The 22591-nt window shown below is 37.1% G+C and overlaps 1 protein-coding gene across 1 annotated transcript in view; it reads left to right on the forward strand.

Annotated features, from left to right (window-relative positions):
* The window catches only part of LOC149158833 (nucleolar protein 56-like), a 78670-nt gene that overhangs the window by 49970 nt on the left and 6109 nt on the right, over window positions 1-22591 (forward strand). Inside the window, exons 5-8 of the mRNA XM_089436330.1 lie at window positions 3233-3420; window positions 3541-3793; window positions 3926-4074; window positions 4173-4331. Coding sequence (XP_089292456.1) covers window positions 3233-3420; window positions 3541-3793; window positions 3926-4074; window positions 4173-4331 — 749 coding nt within the window. The remainder of the gene's footprint in view (window positions 1-3232; window positions 3421-3540; window positions 3794-3925; window positions 4075-4172; window positions 4332-22591) is intronic.

The raw sequence follows: 22591 nt of genomic DNA on the forward strand, positions 1-22591 counted from the left end.
GGCATTTTGACATTTGCATTTTACAATTAAAATTTCCATTCTAATTTTTTTTCTCAAGGAAAAAACCATGTTTTATATTGAAGAATAATATGTAAGTTTGTAACACATTCTTCAGGTGCCAATGCACAATTACATCAAAACAGTGAGTATAGTAAAATACCGACAGTCAAAGAAAATACTGACATAATGACGAGCTCGTTCAACAGCAATATCATAAAACTATAGTCCCCACTAGACTGACTATAACAGAGATACACACTTCAGACTTGTTCAAACTAATTTGGTGCCCAGGGACACAATACATCAAGTGGAAGAGGGTATCTTATCATTGACTGCCAAAATCAAAATACCACTATAATGTCCAGCACATACCCACAATAATGCATAACAGACCCCACATGATTGGCTGAACTAGTAAGAGTCATCCAGCCAAATCAAACATATTCAGAAACAATATGCAGATGTGACTTGGAAAAAACTGAAACAATAATCACAAGGTGTCTGGATTCATGAACAAACCCATCATACAGCTCTTCTGGCAGCAAGAAGCCTGGCTCCTGTAGTAAGCTTCCTCATTCAGTTGTTGGATGATGTGTGAAAAGGAAATCAATTCAAACAGACCTGTAATATCCTTAATTTGCGTGGCCAGTGGCTCTAATGTAACTTTTTGAATTTGTAGATCATATTTCAACCATTCAATTTAACATTGAAACCCCGAATACCTGTAGTTTATTGATATTCATCCCCTTTGTTTCAGTCAACATAATCAGAGATCTGAGCGACATAAGTTCAGTAAAATTGTTTGGTCCACGAACTAAATATGCTTTGAATTTGGAGTAATGGCTCTCACTCAGAAACAATAAACCATCCAAAGCATATTTCACCTAAGTCACATGACACGATGACACGAGATACGGATGACACAGAAATACAAGTGTCCAACACAAGGCACGGTGACCACAGAAACAGGACACAGAGGACACATTACACACACACACAAATTTGTTATATATATTAAAAATATAAACAAATTAGTAAATTACACATACAAAAAATGAAATATAGACAATTTTTTTTTTTTTAAGAATGTATAAATTAAAAACATTTAGGATTTTACATGATCACAATACAAATTCAATCATACAACTTTCACTCTTTAGCCTGTTGTCTTGCTAAAACAATGTTTTTTTCAGCATTTGATGCTGCTATGGAAGCCCCACTTCTAGCAAATGGAGCACTAGCAGAGCCTGATGAAAATGAAGGAGGGAGAACAACATCAGTGGGGGCATCCCTCCCTTTCCTTTAACTTTTTTCAGCTGCCCTTGATGATTGAGCCATGATTTCTATGAAATTAGGAAGACAAGGCACTGCTATAGGAAAAAACTTGAAGATTGGTTGACAAATCCACCTGCACAACACCTGGGATCCCTTCTAACAGTACACAACAACCCTCAACTAAACTCCAAACTGTTTGACACCTCCAACCTTTTGAGTGAAATGAGCTCAAATGAAAGGGAAAACATGTCTTTATATGGTGCAGGCCTCTTTTATGGGGAACATGGTGAGGGCATGTGTCGGATACGTGTTTGGTAGGTGTCCCGTGAATTGGACATGTGTCCTCGCGTGTTTGTGTCCAACACTTAGGATACGGGGCACGAGCCCTGTCTGGAGGTGTCTTGTTACTTAGGTCCTCACATTGACAAGTTCTATCAAAAAATCCGCAAGGTATTCACTTATGGATCTGAAAATTGGCAACTTGGTGAGGACTCCTAGGTTTTATATCTTTCTTTAATGCTTGAAGTAAAACAACAGTTTGGGCAGAAACCTGGAAAGGAGGGATATATCTCTGTTGAACCAAAAGAGCTTTTTGAGCTAGCCATAGACCCCACAGAGCAAGGATAGGAATTGTTCGGCTGCCCTTGAGTTCTCATCTCTGAAACCATATCTGCAAGCAACTTTCAGTTGTATTTCCATCCCACACGTCTTGTAAACTTAAGGACCGCCTGATGTCTCTCCAGACTTGAATGGAATAAGGACAATATATGGCCATATGTGTGATTGTCTCTTCACTGTTTACATAAAGCACAGATGCTAGGACCCTGAACTTTTCTTCTCTGCAATAATTCTCAACTCAAGATCCTATTACTTAGTGCCAGCCACATATAGATGATGGATTCTTTTGGAGCCTTTGCCTTTGAGAGTTTAGTCCACCACCACCTGGTGTCTTGCTTTTCCAGAAGCCAAATATTCCAGCCTGGCATTGTAATATCCTCTAGGATTATTCATAGACCAATGCAGACTATCTGGTTCATCCTTAATTCTTATGTGTCCTTTTCTTAGCTCCTCAATATATGTGGTCCACCACACAGCATAATCACCTTGCAACCACAACACATTACATGTCTGTAGAGTTCCTGTCAGCAATTTGATTTAGAGTATAAAGACCCAGCTTATGTGGGAGATTGATCAGGTTATCTGAGGAATATGCTATTTCCACAATGTAATATGGTGCCAGCCCCAATGTGGACAAGTCTTCCTTTTCCCACCCCCAAGCTAAAAACTTACCAATGATAGGGAAAACAAGAACCAAGGCTTTCCAGTCATTGGAAGCATTTTTGTGACTCTTTCTATCATTCCTTATCCCACTCAGAAAAGAACCTGGAGAGTGATACTTTACGATGATTCACTTCTCTGTTCTCCCCCATTGTACCTGTCATCCTCTGAAATTTTGGGAGATTCTCTAGATGTGCTGTGCATGCATCTCCACATACCAGAAACTCGATGTAACATAGGTTATAGCACATTTGTTATATTTTGTCCAAGAGAAATGCACTTTTATTTAGTGAATGCTGCATATGGAACACTGCCAAACTTGGCTAACAACTTAATTTCCAGAGTTCTATGCCCCATGGGTTTTGAACCTGGGTCACCAATATTGCTAAGTCCCATATCTAAGATAAGTATCGACCAGCTTCAAACTCATTATACAGACTAAGCCTTAGTGACTTTAAAACATTACATAGAGTAGCTATTGACTCCTGATTATTTCCTAATAAATATCTGATCGCTTGGGCAATTTGCTAAGTTGCTTAATTTTTGTTTTTAAATATCATAATATGAATTTGCTCTATTAATATATACTGTGATGGATATGGTTCTTTGTAATGTATTATTTGATGCCTCTTGCTTTTTAGGCCTTTTATTGCTAACTAATTTAGTGGCATATCTATAGGGAGTGGTACTCATGGCATTTTCCCGAGCTGGTGAAGATTATCAATGACAACTATATCTATGCAAGAGTAGCAAAATATGTGAAGGACAAGTCCACTTTGTCAGAGGATGCCATATCTGAGTTGACAGATATAACTGGTGATGAAGACAAAGCTAAGGATATTATTGAGGCTGCTAAGGCTTCCATGGGTACACCTTTATTTGTTGGATGAAAACTTTGATCATTTGCTGAAATTACATTATGTGGATTGCTGTAATTGCTGATTCATTCTTTTTGTGACATATTATACTTATGATTTGTTATGTCAGGTCAAGACATCTCTCCAATTGACTTAATAAACATTGAGCAGTTTGCACAGAGGGTTATAGAACTTTCAGAATATCGAAAGCAGCTTCATTCTTATCTTGTGTCAAAGATGCAAGATATTGCTCCAAACCTTGCAAGTTTGATTGGTGAAATGGTGGGTGCTCGGTTGATATCTCATGCTGGAAGCCTTACAAATCTTGCAAAATGTCCAGCATCAACTCTTCAGATTCTTGGTGCCGAGAAGGCTCTTTTCAGGTTTCTGTGCAATTTACTGATTCATTTTTCTTCTGTGCATTCTGCATTTGGCTTTCTGTTTCTGTCTAAACTGGCAATTTTCATAGTTTTTGCGGCTTTTCAGAGGGTACTGAGATTGTGTGGATGTGTCAGGGCACTTAAAACACGTGGAAACACCCCAAAATATGGTCTTATTTTTCATTCTTCTTTTATTGGGAGGGCCTCTACTCGAAATAAAGGTCGTATATCACGTTACCTGGCAAATAAATGTTCCATAGCTTCTCGAATTGATTGTTTCTCTGGTAAGTATATGCTACACAGTTTTGGGTATTTTACCTCAGTTTAATTGGATTAAGTGGATATTTACTCATGCTTTTTACTAATGAGCTTTCTTTACCAGAGGTGAATACAAATATATTTGGTGAGAAACTTCGAGAGCAGGTTGAGGAAAGGTTAGAATTCTATGACAAGGGCATCGCCCCTCGTAAGAACCTTGATGTTATGAAAGAGGCTATTCAAAATTCTGGGAAGGAAAATGGTGACATGCCTAAACTTGACAGTAAGTGTCTTGTGTTGCTCATCATTTTTTTGTTTTTGCAGTTATGCATTTTTATTCCCTTTTTGTTAATTTAGTCAGCAGAATTGTATTTTGAAAAAATGCATCTGATATTAAATTACTAAAGAATAATGAGGTGCATCAAGAATAATGCATCATGGAGCCAAATTGTGGGCATAAAGTTAAGATGTTAATATAGACTGTAGATTTGCTCTATTGCTAGTAGGTGCTGGGTGTTGAGAAATCCGGGGCAAACTGTCGAGGGTTTTTAACAATTGATTTCTCTTTAACTTGACATCTACTTGTGATATATTAATGCTTTATCGTTATCATTATTATGTTCTTTTCAACATAATCAAGATAAATGCCAAATAGGAAGATCACCAACACAGAGAACAACATAAGTAGGCTCCAAGCCAGGGCAAAACCCACAAGGGGAAAATCCTAGAGAACATCCTCTTCTTATAGAATTTCTTTCAATGAAGACTTCCAAGACCAAGACACAAGACTACTCACCAAAATATCAGGCCAGTCACCCATAAATCTGCTTCACAAATCTGTCACTGTCTCTGCGAACTTCGGACCTGTGGAAACCTTATCTTTCCACAGAAAAACTCCTTTCTTATTTGCTGCCTTTTTTTCTAGCTCCTTCCTTCTTCGCTGACTTCTTCCTTCTTTGCTGCCTTCTTCTAATTCCTTCACACCTCTTGTTTTCCTTAGATCAGATCAGAGAGAAGTATATGAAATGTGTGTATTTGAAGGAGGTCAAATTCCTCCCTTTATATAGCTTTTTGCGTGGGAGCACATGCCTCTTCTAGGTCGACATCATGGGCTGGCCGACCTGACTGTTTTGGTGGGTCCTAGACTCTTTAATTACATAAAATACATTTCTTTGCTTTGATACATGAGCCCTCCAAGGGACTTCACATCACGACCTTGACTTTGACTCTTATACAAAACCCTAGAGCACTCAATGGGTGCTTTGACCTAGGACAAGAGACCAATGGGCAAGAAACCCATTTAAAATATTTTCTTTTACAAAATATATTTTTATTGAATTGAGACTTCTGTGATCCATATCAAATTTTTGAAGAATCTTCGGCGAAAATCACATAGAAAAACTTTTGTCGACGCGTTTCGAACCATCCAGTGTGGTTCATCGTCAGGACAAGTTGAATGAGCAGATCTCATTTAGCACATTAAATAGATAGGGCAGAGAATCCCATGACTCAACGGCTAAAAAACAACAGCTAGAATTCACTGGATAACGGCTAGTTTGACTATGATAAAGGGAAAATATTATTAATATATATAATTTTTTTTGTTTGTTTGTTTGTTTAAATAGGAAATTTTTGGTTATTAAAATTAAAATGTAAGTGGACAATACTAGAATAAGTAAATCAAAAAATAAATAATTGCAAATATATTGATAAATATAAATTAAAATGAATTAAATTAAAAATTATATAAAATAAATTAATTTCAAAATTATTAGTTAGTTATAAACGCCAAAAATAGAGTAATAGATATTTATTAAATATATACTTTAATAAATATTCGTCAAAGAGTTAAAAAGAAAAATATTACAATATTAAAAATTAATTTAAGGAACTAAAAATAGTATATTAGTTTTAAACTATAAATTAGATTAATTTTAAAATTAATTTTTGTAAATTAAAATAAAATTAACAGACAAATAGTTTACACAAAAAAAATAAATAAATAAAATAAATACGTAATTACAAATAAAACTAACCATATTACCATATTATATATATTAATAATATTTTCCCTTTATCATAGTCAAACTAGCTGTTATCCAGTCAATTCTAGCTGTTGTTTTTTAGCCGTTGAGTCATGGGATTCTCTGCCCTATCTATTTAATGTGCTAAATGAGATCTGCTCATTCAACTTGTCCTGACAATGAACCACACTGGATGGTTCGAAACGTGTCGACAAAAGTTTTTCTATGTGATTTTTGCCGAATATTCTTCAAAAAATATATTTTCTTATTCTTTCTTTTGACAAGTACAATAATAATTATGCCAAGTCATGGTTCAAAGTTCAAACACAATTATGAAGGCTGAAATGATTTACAACTTTCAACACTCCCTCTTAACTAGGGAGGTATTCATAATTGGCCACAGGTACAAGGACATGACTTCATTGAAAAGTTCTCATAAGAAGAATCAGATTGGTAAGCTATCTCATAACTTATTTTTCTAGCTTATAATAGTGCATCTCATCATATCTACCAACATTGTCTTCTCCATTTTGTCTTCCCAGGTGAAGACCATAATGATGTGTCTATCTCTTCCTCTTAATTAGGGAGGACATATCAAATTCCAATAATAGAATGTGCTCATTCCTATGGAAGGAATGTACCTAATCTCCCTCTTGGCTTAGGAATTTCCAAGTTTCTTCCAAGTAAGAAACTTGCTTCCAGGCTCCCTCTTAATTAGGGACCTACAACAACTCCTCGACTAGCTGCTTGAAGAGATCCTTCCTTCGATGTCATGAATTTCTTTGTCCAAGAGTCTTCATCTTTGTGGCTTCTTCATAGGGCATAGATCATCCATCACTTTCATCCATGGGTCAGTCATGTCATTATTCTTTTCATCAAAAAGTGATCTATTCGTATTCATCTGTTCTTGCTTCATGTCATGCTGCCTTCTTCATGCTAGATTTTCTGGAAGGATCTTACATCCTTCTATATGGTCCTCTTGGAAGTCATCCACAATTTTTCTCTTTGGCAGTCCTGCATAAGGCCATCCATATATTTGTTCAAAAATAAGAAATGAAGACTTAAATCAAAATTACCTTTGTGATGGTCTTTCATCATGACATCTTCTTGTAGGTATCAACATCCTGCATACATGTTAACACATCTCCCAAAGATATCCATTTTCAAGGGTCTCCATCTTTTTCAGACTTCCATCGAAGTCTTCATATCTTTCCGGGAGATTTCCTAGTCAAATCTTCTTGGTCCTTTGGATGTTTATTTTCTTTATCATGATTGCGTATCTCACGATCTCTTCCTTTCTTTCTTCACACATTCCATTCCCAGTAGCTTCCAATCAGAGTCCTTAATTCTAGTCAACCACCTCATACTTCATATGAGGACATATTATGTTGATTTCATCTAGTGTGACCTATGCCTTCCTGCATCCTTTCAGAGGAGGAGATCCTTTTCCCTTGATCATGCTTCTCAAGATAGAAGTAGTGATCCATGTTACCTGCAACCATACGACATGACATTATAGTATTAAATACAAGCATACACAGCTCATTTACCTATAGATCATCTAGGCTTCTTTCAACAACTTTCTTGATTGAAAAGATCTTCAACCCCTTTATTTGCTACATTTCTTATGTCATCATACCATTATTCCATGAACTCCACAAGTTGGAGTCCCTGATGAAACACTTGCTTCCTCTCTAGATCGGTGAACCCTCTTATGGGGATTCTATCAGAGAATCTTGAGGATCTTGTATATCCCTATCCGGCATATATTTCCTTTTTGACTTGATATATGATGAGCCTTGTCCTGGATGACTTCTTCCTTTTCTAAAGTTTGCAATGAGGTTCCCAAGAGCTATATCCTTCATATTTGACTCCCATGGATTTTGTTCTATTTGTCCTTCATGATTCCCTATGGTGATGTCACGAGCTCTTGTTTCTAATGCTTCCATGATTCCACGATGCATCTTATAATTTATTATAGCCATATCCTATAACAAAAGATTTAGGAGCTATGACAAGACCTTTTGTGAGGGAGACTATCTTAGCATAGTAGAGATCTCTTACTTCCTCTTTTCTTGGACTTCTTCTCTTCGGTTCCGCTTCTTCGGCGATATGAGCTTCTTCTCTTCCTCTTTTGATATTGTCTCTTTAGGACAATCTTTCGTGTAATGTCCATAATTTTTACATACATAGCATTGAATCTCAACTATGCTCTTCTTTCTTTTCTGAGGAACAAATTTTCAAACTTCCCTTTCCGTTTTGCAAATATTTGAGTCCTTTAACGTTCAACACTTTTGCCTTCAACATGTCTTCTTCTATCTTGCATAGAAACCACAAGTTGTCGAATGAGGTAACTTTCTTATCCCCATGGATATTTGTTACCTTGTTCATCAGTTAGTGCATTTAGAACAATGATGATTATCTTCTTATCATCTCTCCCAGATCTCGCAATTGAGATCTTATGAAGATATCCCTTCATTCTTTGATACCTTCAACTTTGTGTAGATCAGATCTAAGTCATGTGACCTTCTTTATCGCATCTTCAAAGAATAGCCTTACGAGCTTATCATATACATCTCTTTGATGTCTCCAATATTGCTATATGAGGGGACCTTTCATAAGAATCCCTTTCCATGTATTCAGAGGAGACCTTTTCATTGATGTGTTCAATGACTTCACTTTCTTTGAGGACTATGTCTATCCTCCTTTTTCATGCAAGGAATTTCGATGACCCAACCAGCTCATAGATCTCCTTGCAAACACGAAGTCATTTTACCAAATTTGATTAAAGAATGAAAGATACTTACTTGACAAGTGAAGATGAAATCTTCAACTTGATCACTTTGATGATGGTTGAAGAAGATGTATTAGTGCTTCCTCTTGGATGATATTCTTTGAAAAAAAAAGGAATTTCTTCAGTAAAGAAGATTACTCCTTTTATGATGACAACACCTTTTGATCTAGCTCCTTTTGGTGATGGTGATTAATGAGGATGTTTTGTTTCTTCCTTGGATGATCTTCTTCAAGGACAAGGAGAGGATCCTTGCTTCAATGAGAGGGAACTTGCTTTGTAGCTTTTGAAGATGATGGCAATGCCTTCTAGCCTTCTTTGTCTTCAAAATACTTCACCTTCTTTGGTAGTGAATGAGTGTAGATCACAAATGCTTCTAGGGTTTCAACTTTCTTCAAGATAATGTGATCTTCGCCTTCAAAGTATTTTGAGCTGTCTTGCTTTGTAGATAACTTGATGAGGGTCTTTGTGGTATTTTGATGATGACTAGAGGATCCAAAACTTTTGCTGTTGTAGACTGCTTCTTCGATGTAGATCTTGATCTTTTGCTTTGATAACCTTCGACTTGCTTAGATGCCTTTCTTGAAACTCGATCCTCGAGTGTTTCTTTGATCAGATGCCTTTCCTTTGACTTTTGCAACTTAGCTTTGATACCATGTTGAGAAATCTATGACATTAGCATTAGGTGATTTCTCTTCGATTAGTGACTGTTTGTGAATGATTTTTACTTGTTTAGATTAGGATCTTCTTCATGTTAGATTATTAATATTCTTCTTCATCAAACAATAACCAATGCATAAACATAAATAGACAAGAGACACAACATGCAGGCTATGAGCCAGGGCCAAAACCTCTCACTCTTTGAGAGGAAAACCGACACAAATTCTTCTTATAGGGATTTCAATTGACGAATATGAAGACCAAGATCCTTGACTTAGTAGCCACTCTAAGACCAAGACACACATTCTCTTGACAATCCTCTTTTATTGACTCCTCTTCCACTGAGATCTTCATCATTGACTTGAGATCTTCATTACTGCCTTGAAAACACTATTTCCTTCACGAGCCCTTATCACAGAGATAATACAATAGTATTACCAACAACAAACTGTTGTGTCATCAATGAAGCCTTACTTGCACTTCATATAGCACCGAGACAGAAGTACTACAGATCATCATCTATACTGTGATTATATTCGCTGTGATTATGTCCACTTCACAGATCTGAGCTTCTTCATTGAGATTACTGCCACTTTGATCTGAGCTTTTGTCTTGCTGTCACCTTAGACTTGTTGCCATTGTGATCTGAGCTTCTGTCTTGCTGCCACCTTACTGTGATCCGAGCTTCTAGAGGGATCCATTTCCTTTTAATATTTTGTCATCCATACTGTCTGAAATACAAAGAGACTTTTCTGTGGAGATCTGAAACTGTCTTGCTGTCTCATCTACTGAAAATTTCAGAGGTATGTGAAGTCTGCACTGGAGATTCGAACATTCTCTTTGTTTTTACCCATCCGAAAATTACGGAGAGATGTGAAATTCTCTAACTATGGAATAGGCTGAGGTGGGTATATATAGTAGTTTGTCTATGTATATACGCTGACGTGTCATCTCAAATAGATGTGTCTTCATATAAGCTGAGCTGACATGAATTTCTTATGCATATTGAGGCCAACATCAGGAGGAGTATTAGTGCTTATCGTTGGAGGGCTCTCTTCATACATGACAGACTCTTTGACTTTTACTGACCAATCCTAAGGCTCTCAATGGGGGCCATCTAAAATAAAATCACTTGCTCATGAAACCCATGAAGCAAGACTTACAATAATAATTTTATTTTATTCATTACATCATTTACAAAAGTCGCAATTACATGTCATTATGAAGACTGAAGCTAGTTACACTTTTCAACAAAAGGGAGACTTCTCCAACAAGAATTTAGAGGTTAGATAAAACCCTACGCCAAATGGCTCTTTAAGGAGCTTGCAAATTATACACCCTATAAAGATCTTTAATAAAGATAAACTCGGGGTGAAAAACAAATGATGGATTGGATGAGACTACCGGAAAATCCTAAGAGGTCAAGTTGTTTTCTATGAATTTTCAAGTTAGCCTTCCTGCTAGCCACCATCAAGTTATGGATTGCTAATATAAGTTATGGTTTCAAAAGAATGCAGTTTTTAAAGCATGCAAAACTTTACAATAACAATAGAAATAACCTTTTAAAGGTATGATCAACAAGGGCGTTCATGTTATCAAACGAGATAAACAAGGGATAGGTCAACAATATGTTTTTGATGGATGCAAATGCACAAGCCAACAAATAAGACATAGACATCAATCCTAACAATAGGGATGAAAAATGCATGAAAAAGATAGAGTTTGCGTTTTTAACAATAAAATATCCAATACCAAGCTTTGGGTAATAATAACATATCAGTGCAATTTGGCTATAAAATGCAAATTTAACCAATCCCTAACCCTAGTTTACTATAAAAGAAAGGAAGGTGGAAAAGTTAAGTTGATTGATACATAATGACTAGTGCCTTCAATCAATTGGGCATTGGAGTCAATAGGAACAAGTCAAAAGGCTAAGGGCCTTGGATAGAGAGGAGAGAGAGTTTGCTTCACCTCCAAACCCAAGTGGCTTTCTATTTTAGGAGATTTAAGGTCAAATGTTGCAATCTAGTTCCTTTTATGGATACTTGATAACAAATTTTTCTTAATAAGAAATGGGAGTTCATAAATGATATTGCAATTTTTAATATGGCACAAGATAAACCCTAATTTCAGAAAATAATGCAAAATGGAAGGAAAATAATGCAATGTGTATGTTAATTCTATTTACTTGATAACTGTTTGTGTTAGCTTTTTACTTATTAGCTTTGATCTTTGTTAGTTCAATATGCAATACATCAAACAACTACCAAAATAGTAAGAACAATGACACAGTATGTAGGCTCCAAGCCAGGGCCAAAACCCCTCCTCTTGAGGGGAAAACCTGTAAAATCTCTTCTTAACTTTTAGATCTTTCAATTGATGAATACCATGACCTAGACTCAGACAAGTACCCTCCAATACCAAGTCTTCCTCGACCACCTGTTGCAATATCTTCGACCTTGATATTCCCTTGAGCTCACTTGTGTTGATTTGAGTCATACGGCTAGTAGGAAACCCTAAAGGACCTTCACTTGCCTTCTTGCTCTTCTTGCTTCCAAAATCGAACTTCTAGACTTCCTAAGTGCAAAAACCCTAACTTCGCATTCCAGAAGAAAGTAGAGAGACCCAAAAATACTTTGGCTTCTTCTTCACACTTCTTTCTTCGTCCTTCTACTGCTTCCTTCTTCGTATGAGAGATGAGTGAGTGAATGATCCAAATGGAGGACGAGTTCAGCGTATATATATAGGCTTCCTTTAAGGGTGGACATGTCTCTTCACTTAGGCTGACTTGACAGCTCATGTATGCCGACTTGATCTTGGAGGTATTTTGACATTTTCAAGACAAAATAATTTTTCTTTTACAATTTACAATGTGCCCATAGGGTCTTCCATATATGAGAATGACTCTTATATCTAGGACAAACCCTATAAGCAAGCACTCAATGGGTGTTTGACCTATAAAATAAAAGAACTTGAGCATGAAACCGATGCTCCAATAATAATAATATTTCTTTTTCATTTTATATATACAATAATACATTTCATACTAATGAAGATCGAACCTAGTTACGCATTTTTCAACAAGAAAGTCTCTCCTTGTTAAACATATCCTCCCCAAGACAATTCACATCCGAATTAGCCATTGCATCCAAGTGAAAGAGAGAGAACTAGTGCACACTCTTTGTAAGAAAAAGAATTGTATGTGACAATGAATCTTGTAATTCGACTCCCAGCTACTTGTATGAGTGCAACCAAGTCAAATTAGGCATAATTTACAAGTAAAAACCCTAAAGTTTGACTTCAAGTACTAATTCGTCACACGATGACCTAGAGATAGCTTTTCATAATGATAAAATGTAATAAATGACGATCTTTCTTCCACACATATGGGAAAAGTAGTTTTCTAACATGATGTCATACTCTTAAAGAGAGTATCTCCATCCAGCATGGTGCCAAGAAATGTCCAAGAGTGCTTCTCACTCCAAGACATCTCATCAATGTGAAAGGGTGCATCTCTGGGCCACAACTCCTCAACCAGTATGTCATCATCAAAAGGCCATACACCATGACTCTAGGGTTCGCGTGGTTAATGTGGCAAGCCTAGGGCATGATGTTGTCATCAAGCAAAGTGTATACCAACCTTGCCAAAGTGTCTTAAGTCATCTTGATCATCATTTGGGCTTTGGAACAAGGCATTGCCTATCAAGAAGGTGCAAAGTCAACTGAGGGGCATCTTGGGTCCTGTAGGGTACATCATTAATTCTGTCAAAGCCATGGCTTCTTTGATCAACATTTTAGTATCTGGAGGTGTAGAAGGTGCCATGCATCCATGTTAGGTCTCCTTAAGGGCGAACACTCATCTCTGTGGGGGCAACATTGTGGCTACAAGGTCATAAGTGCTCTCATGCTAGGCTAGACATCCTTTCCAAGGTTTTGTAAAAGTGTCAAGCCATCCCTCAAGGGATATCCAATGCATTTGGGAGAAACCACCTTATTCAATAGCCTTATTAGGTGTTTCAACCCCAAGGGGAAAGGACAACTCATAGGAAGACACACAAATCCATAGGTGCATGTGACAAAGGTAGACATGGAATGAGAAAGACTTCAAGGAAGATGCCATTGCCTTGGTACTAGCTCAATGAGGTCCATCATCTCGAGTGCAATGATGAGAAGCAAGAGTAATCGTGAGGACCTAAGTTACCCCTTTTCTTGGCTTATTTTTACCACCCCTCTAGTGCACCTTTTACTCTAATGTTTTTCTTTTTCTTTCTTGCATAGCTTGGATATCCAACTTGCTTGATGCTTCTCAATACTCCTTAAAGATGTTGTAGTTTATTACTCATCAAGGTTGGGACATTTTATTTAGATAGAGCATAATATGTTAGGAATTGGCTAATGGCTAACGTGGGGTGGAGCTCAGTCTAGGCTTTTGTCCATGCACTTTAATTGTCCCAGTCATCTTTTGCATTTTACATTTTCTTTCATTTGTGGCTATACATGCTTTTATCTTTCTTTCAATTGCGTCAACCTCTAAGGGAAAAGTTTTTGGGTCCTTACTCAAAGATGAGGATAAAAGGTGCTTGTATTGGTGACAAATGACAATCAACCCAAAGAATGGAGGTGGAAACAAGGGACTGTTGAATGTTTGTAACTATGGTTGGTCTTCATAATGTATATTCTAGCCTTTAATGAATTCTGTAAGCATGTTCTTCATGCTATGGTCAAAAAGAAAATATTAGTAGACATGTTCTTCATGTCGGTCGAAAAAGAGAAAAATTTGAATTTATAAAAGATAAATTTAAGCTCCAAAGGATGAAGTCGACCTCCTCCTAGTCAAGTTGCTCAGCTCCTAAGAGGTACCCTTTCAGCGAACAAGAAAGATACAATGGCAATCCTTGTCACTCATTCAAGAAGTATGCTCTCTGTTGATCATGCGAAGAAAGGACAAAACTAAAGGACGAAGATGAGGAGAAGCCTCTCTCATGATTAGCCCTCACTCTTATTGTTTTTATATTGTTATTGGCTCTCATACACATGACAAGGTAGGAAAGACATTTGATTGCAAAACTGAATTTATGGAAGGCCAAAATTTCTGTGGTGAAGAAGAGCAGCAGAGGACTGAATTTTGAGGAAGGCAGAAGGTCTAATCTATTATATGGGTTGATGACTCAACTAGGAGGGATGGACTAGGTTTGACCCAGTTGTTGACTAAGATGTATCTCTATTGAATTAAAGAATTTTTATATTGAAAAGGCTGCTAGGTTTTCCCCATGTGTGGGTTTTCCCAAGGTAAACTCTTGTGTTCTTGTGTGGCTGTCTCTTTATGATTCTCTAGCATTGTGTTTTACTGTTGATGCCTTTTGTGTAATTGCTTAATGATGGAATGATGGATAAAATTGTGTAAAATAAATAAATTCATTAGAAGCAATTATCAAAATAAAAGACTATAGAAATCAACATGGGATCACAGCTGAAGGGTGAAAGAGCAACCTCAAAAGGAAGTCATCTAAGTCATCATCAAAGGACAAGATTTGTCCTCCTCCTTGAAGAAGAGATACACTCTGCTAATTCAATACAGTGACGAAAGTCTGGTGTAAATTCGGAAGCCCTAAAATCTCATAGCTTCATAATTATCTCCAAAAATAACGAGGTTGCAAAAGGCCGAAGTCCTGATCTTATCTTTGTAGGGCCAAATATTTCCTCGGGGGGTTTGTTATGGAAGGAGTCCTTATTGGCAAGAAATAAAACAACGTTTATCTATCTTAATGATCCAAAGACTCATATCTTAAAGAGATACCCTCAACATCGAGCCTCAGGGCTTCTTCAATGATCGAGAAGCCTCAAGATGTCCGATGAACTTCAAACTGCATCTAAAAGTTATGGAAGAGTCTGCTTACAATTCTTTGTTTGGTCACTATTTTAATCATTGAAGCTTATTTTAAGGACATAAAGTTGCGATGAAAGATGCGCTGTACTAGGAGTCCAAGCCTTTATGACTAGGACCAAAAATCTCATAAATGTTACAAAGGTCAAAATACCTCAGATCAACCTCTGCTTAAGGGACCGAGATTACCTCAGTAACTTATAAAAGAACGCCGAGTGACCTCTTAGAAAATCCACAAACAATACAATTTGTTTGATATATATTATTGTTGTGATTTGATTAACGTTTCAAAAGACAGAATCATTAGAACATATATTGTTCTCAAGAAGAAGTCCTGAGCATAAAAGGTGTTTTGTCTAAGGCCAAAGGATCTTCACTATGTCAAGAAGGTGATTAAGCCTTTGTAGAAGGAAATCTTAACTAAAGTAACCTAGAAACATTCTTATTTTGATATCATTCTTGTTGTTGATATGAAGTCTCCAGCTTGTCATGTCTTGAGATCAAAGATCAAAATCTAAATTTTGAAGATCTCAAAACCAATGAGACCAATCTATTGTATTCAATCAAGTATAAATTGAAGTTGCTAATGTTCATTTGCCAAGAAAGATTACTTTTTAGAACCCAAATTTATTTACAACGCCGGAAAAAGTTTTCAGAAGAAAGGTACCAAGACCATGGAATATCAGAAGGTAATTGGTTCTGGCAAAGTCAAAGCCAACAATGTTTGATTACATTGCAAGGTATGCATTATCTCAGAAATTTTGTTCTTTTGAGGATTGACACTGTATTTCCTTGAATCTCAAGTATAAGCAAATTTGGGATAAGACTGTGCTATAGTTTGGGAATGCATCTCAAGAGAAAACAATATAAATCTTAGGTCTTTGTGAAGATTTCTAACTATATTCATTGAAGACTTTGTGTGAACGAAAGATTGACTTTCTCATTATGTTTCAAGATTGATCAACCTAAAAGGAAGAAAAAGAAGAATGAACTAATTGCATTTGTGCTAGGAATGCTTGACATCCTAAAGATGAGTTGAAGTAAAGTCTTGTATGGACCTTTGTACAAGATGTCTCCTTGGCATAGGTATATGTCACCATATCATTTCAAGTATGCAGTTCTAAAAGTTCCTTTCTAAGCCAAAGGAAATTAAGGAAATTGTTTTGCTGACAAATTTGAAGAAAAATCCTTAAAAATGATTTGAATTATGTCGAGATACTTGCTCTGAAAAGACATGATAAAAGGGGTACACTTGTTACTAATATGTAACAGTGAAGAAGAGGTTAAGCTCCTCTTTAAGTTTACTCTTGTCTTTGAATCCTTTGCCTTGTTGTAATTATTATTCCATTGCCTCCTAGTGAGGATTGCAGGTACATATTAAAGGTTACCTAGACTTTGGTAGCAGATGGAAGAACAAAGAAAAGTTGTGACAAGAGGATTCTCTTAGAAATAGGGATTTGTGATGAGGGATATTGTACTAGATGAGATCTAGAATTCGAGGGAGCAAACAGATCAACAAGATTGAAGTATGCCTTGATTTATGCCAGAGAGAAGTCAGTGGTGACTTCAAAGACAGTATGATTGGATGGCAAGAAGTACAAAGCGAAGTATTACCTCAGTAAGATGGAGGAAGACTATGAAGGGACATATTGTCAGGTATACTTCTATTAAAATTTATTATTATTATGATTTCTGTTGAAAACTACATTATATGGATGTAGAGACTGTCTTCCTCGATGAAAGAAGTGTACATAAGAGCTACCTAAAGCTGGTGAGGTACATGTATAAGTCTTATAGTTGTAAGCAAAAAAAGACTTTGTACCGACTCCTTAGATTTGATACACTTGGATCAAGGTTGATCCTATATATGATTTGTTTTTTGACGATAGCAGAAGAAACCATGATTTAGAGGAAGCAACATTGACCGAAAGGATCTCTTTTAGAGGGAGTAGTTAAGGCTTCCTCAGAACCCTTAGCTTCAAAGGGAGTTGATCTCTAGATTCAAAGTAAATAAAATTGACCAGAGAGTTGATACATTATAATAACATTAGTGGTAGAGGGAGCTACCAGGTTTGCCAAGACAGGGTCTACTTCAGAAAGAACACCCAATTAGGATAACCTGAAAATAGCCAAGATGATGGATCAAGTGAAGGAAGCAAATCAGTTTATGATCGAGCCAAGACCTGTGGCTCAACATATGTTAGAGTACCAACATGGTACAATTGGTCATGGCACAATCAATTATGATTTGAGAGATGACTCAAACCAAGAAGTATAATTGCAAGGATTCACATTGGGCAAGGAATACTGAAGACATAATGAGTTTGCATATCGCTTCAATTTGGGCTTCAATCTTGTGGATGAGTAGGAAGCAGACATCTGTTACACTCAGAGGCTGAGTATGTTGCAACTTTAATAGCGAATTATGAAGCAGTATGGCTCCAACTCATAGGATAGTTTGATCAGGTGCAGATGACAACATGATGACAGGTTGAGGCACCTTGAGATCTAGTACCAAGACACGATACAAGAAGAGAGCAATACGGCTCCAGTATCACCAAGCAGATTGTCCTAGGACAAGCTTGGAGTGATCTCTCTCAGCGAGAGGGAGTGATGAGACAGTAACATCAGAGGACAATCATTCTTATGAAGAGTGGTCCTATGATTCTCAGTGATAGAGAGTATTGATATGATAACGTCATAGACAATCATTATCTCTGTGTCAAAGATGTTGACCAGTTGGGGAGAATGGTCCAATTGAGGACAATCGTTCTCCCTGTGTCAAAGATGTTGACTAGTTGGGGAGAATGGTCCAACAAAGGACAATTGTTCTCCTTGTGTTAAAGATGTTGACTAGTTGGGGAGAGTAGCCCTAGAAGCCCGGATCACTTAGTTGAGTGCATGGCTTTCAACATCACACTTAGTCTCTCAAGATTGGATGAGGAGCTCATTTAGCATTAGGCCCAGTTACTCATGTAGAGTGTGGCCTTTGGAGTTTTTACCACGAGTCAAAGGGGTTGACCATGAGGGTGAACCAAGGCTAGTCAAGGTCATGAGTTCTGACTAGTTGGGTCAGTGGTACCGGCCAGAGTTATGATGAACAGTTGATGCTATAAATGTTATGCCATGTGTCAGGAGTACCGACCAGGATTATGGGTTAGTGGTAACAACCAGTTGTCGTAACTAGTTGATGTTGATGATTTACCATATGTCAGAGTTGCTGACTAGATTATGGTAATTGGATGATGATGCTATATGTCAAAGATGCTGACTAGATGATGTTGATGATGTCAGAGATGCTGAGTATATGATGTTGTAGATGTCAGAGACACTGACTAGATGATGCTGATGATGTTAGAGATGTTGATTATATGATGTTGTAGATGTCAAAAATGCTAACTAGATGATGCTGATGATGTCATAGATGATAACATATGATGCTATAGATGTCAGAGACGTTGACTAGATGATACCGATGCTTTACCTTATGTCAAAAGTGTTTGACAAGGTTGATGATTTTGTTATAACCTTTTCATAGAGAAATTCTATCAACATGAGAACATCTAGATAGTCATTCTCAATACCTCCCTAGTTAAGAGGGAGTGTTGAATTTTTGTAACCATGGTTAGTCTCCATAATGTATATTTTAGCCTTTAATGAATTCTGTAAGCATGTTCTTCATGCTAGAGTCGAAAAGAAAATATTAGTAGACATGTTCTTCATGTCGGTTGAAAAAGAGAAAAAAATGAATTTATAAAAGATAAATTTTATCTCCCAAAGATGAAATCAGCCTCCTCCTAGTCAAGTTGGCTCAACCTTTAAGAGGCACCCTTTCGGCCAGCAAGAAAGATATAAATAACAACTATTCGACCTCCTCTAATGGCAATACTGTTGAGAAATCTACGACAACTAGATTAGGCGATTTCTCTTACTATGATAACTGCTTGTGATGTATTTTTACTTAAGTTGATTAGCTTCTTCTTTCACTTTATTATATTTAGTGTTCTTATCATCAAACAACTACCAAACAATGAAGAACAATGAGACAAGAGGACACGAGATATAAGCGATAAACTAGGGTCAAAACCTCTCCAATTGAGAGGAAAACCTGCAAGAATTCTTCTCTTCTTATAGATCTTCAATTGATGAATTCCAAGACCTTTGACCCTTGACCAAGACCCTCCAGTCAAATCTTTCGTGCTTTCTAGCAACTTTTGCAATTTTGATCCCCGACAAATTCTTGTGCAACTTCAACCAACAGATTCTTTTGCAACTTCGACCCAGCAGCTTCAGTGCTCCGACCTTTCACTACTTCAACCTAACTGCAGCTTCACAACTTCGATGCAGCTTCACAACTTTGGTGCAACTTGACAGCTTCAATGCAACTTCACAGTTTCAATGCAGCTTCAAAATTTCGTCTTGACCAGTAACTGTAAAAACTCTAACACAAGAGAGAGAGAGAGGCCCAAAACTTCGATCTCGCTCTTCTTCTCCTTTTTCGTCCTTTTCCAGCTTCTATCTTGTGGAGATCGAACTTGCTTGAGAGTGTGTTCAAATGAGGTCGAGTTCCTTCTTATTTATAGGCTTTTGAGGGGTTCAAGTTGCTATCTTTTGGCCAACGTGATCTTTGCACCATGACGATGTCTTGGAGGGTCTTTTGACTTTATTTTGACTCAAGTATATTTTCTTTACAATATGTAACATGCTCAAAAGGGTCTTTCATACATGACAATGACTCAATTTACTTTTAGACTCAATGACAAGCCCTAGAAGCACTCAATGGGTGCTTGACCTAAAAATAAATCTCCCTTGAGCATGAAACCCATGCCTCAAGAATAATAATTTTCTGTTTATCTTTTTCCATTAAATACATAAAATCATGATTACATATGTCATTATGAAGACCGAACCTAGTTACATATTTCAGCACTCCCTCTTAACTAGGGAGGTATTCATAATCCACACAAGGTACTTGGACATTCTCAATTTGAAGAATTCTCATACGCAGAGTTGGATTGGTGACCTATCTGTTTAGCATCATATCATCCAACATTGTCACATAGCAAAGCCTTGACTAACAACGCTATCTCTCCACAAGATCAGAGCATAATGCTGACCAGACCAATGATTTATAGACACCATCATCATTGTCTCTTAAGGAACATACCCCACCTAGGTGTTCACAGGGTATGTCCTTCTAGGACTATTCTTATCTTAGATTCGCAGTTACAACTACTCTTATCTTGGATGACTTACCACATCCTCAAAGAGTATTGGATGCTAGATGCTTACCCAATCCTCCATTCTTTCTTCCCAACTTGAAGACAAGAATGATGTGTCTATCTCTCCCTCTCAACTAGGGAGGTTCCTATAAAGGAATGTACCCATTCCTACAAAAAGAATGTGCCCAAGTTCCCTCTCATCCTGGGACTTGTACAAGCTCCCTCTTAACTAGGGACTTGCTTCCAAGCTCCCTCTTAACCATGGACTTGTTTCCAACTACAACTATCTATTCTTTGGTGGAGATCATGGGACTGATACCTGCTTGTATGGCTCCTTTCGATGCCATGAATTTCTTCTTCATTATTATGGAGACTTCATCCTTTTTTTGTAGGGCATCGACCATCCATCACTTCCCTTCAGTCATGTCATCCTTTTCTTCAATAGAAAGTGATCTTCTAGTCCATATATGAATTTCCTTCATACAACTACCTTTTCCATATCATGTTTATTTTAGGATCTTCTATCCCACCACATGAGTGCTAGTTGTAGGTGACATCTACAACTCTTTTTTCGGTAGTCGTGCATTAACCCATTCAGATGTTGTTCAAAAACCAAAAATGAACATCAAATCAAAATTACCTCTTGTGATTGCCTTTCACCATGACATCTTGCTTGCAATATCAACATCCTGCACATTCTTAAGCACATCTGCAAGACTTTCAATGTCAAGGGTCTCCTTTCTTTACGGACCTTATCAGGGTCTTCATGCATTTTCTAAGAAGATGTCATGGCCAATTCTTCTAGTCATCGGATGTTGATTTCCACAGTTGCATCTTTCACGATCTCTTCTTTCTTTCTTCACATATTGCTCCCTAGGAACTTCCATCCATAGTTCCTTCATCTTTGTCAACCACCCCATATTCCATATGAGGACATATTATGTTGATTTCATCTAGTCAATGTGTGAACCATGCCGGAGGAGATCCCTTTTCTTTCATCATGCTCATGAGATAGAGCATTTACCCATGCAACCATATGCCGACAATGACTCAATTAAATACATGCATACATACCTCTTTCTTTATTCTGGTCATCTAGGCTTCCTTCAACAACTTCACTTTCTTGCTCGAGAGTACTTCAACCATCTTGACATGCTACATTCCTTTATCACCATACCATCATCCTTCTAAACAATGAATCCCATACAAGGTGGAATTCTCAACAAGACGCTTGCTTCCTCCAAGAGAGGTGAACCTTCTAGTGAATATTACAACAGAGGGTCTAGATTATCCTCATCCAGAAAAAGCTCCTTTCTCATGACGATGATGTATGCTGAACTCCTTCTATCATGCTAGATGACTTTCTTTCAACCATATGCGCTACACATGCTTTCAATGAGGTTACAAAGAGCTACTTTTGTTATATGATCTTTGTTACATCCATGTAGAATTCTACTTTATCTATTCTTTCAAGCTTTTTAAATGATATCATGAGCTCTTGCTTCAACGATATGCTTCTAGTATGATGCCATCTTCTACTAAGATGTATGTCGTCATAATGTTTCTCATCTTGACTGCCATGGTGGATGTCTTTTCACCTCCCACTTCTTCTTGCTATGAATTGGAGAAACCCTAATAGTGGAGATCTGTCCCTTTGGATTTCTTCTCATCAGATTCTACTTCTTTAGTGATACGAGCTTCATTTCTTTCTTTCCTTTTGTTGTCCTTCATGAATTTTGGACAATCTCTCTTGTAGTGCTCATATTTTTGACAACCATAGCATTGGATCTTTGACATATTCTTCTTTTCTTTGAGGACCAAACTTCCCAAATTTTCCTTTTTTCATAGCCATGGCAGCAAATGCTTGAATTTGTTCATTTGATCGCACGTCACTTTTTTCCTTCAACTTGGTTTCTTTAATTTTACATAATGACCAAAGTTCATTGAATGGGGTGGCTTCCT

Source organism: Pinus tabuliformis, chromosome 5_2 (genome assembly GCF_031772625.1).
Source record: "Pinus tabuliformis cultivar Carrire ecotype Pingquan chromosome 5_2, CPIR1, whole genome shotgun sequence".
NCBI classification, from domain to species: Eukaryota; Viridiplantae; Streptophyta; class Pinopsida; order Pinales; family Pinaceae; genus Pinus; species Pinus tabuliformis.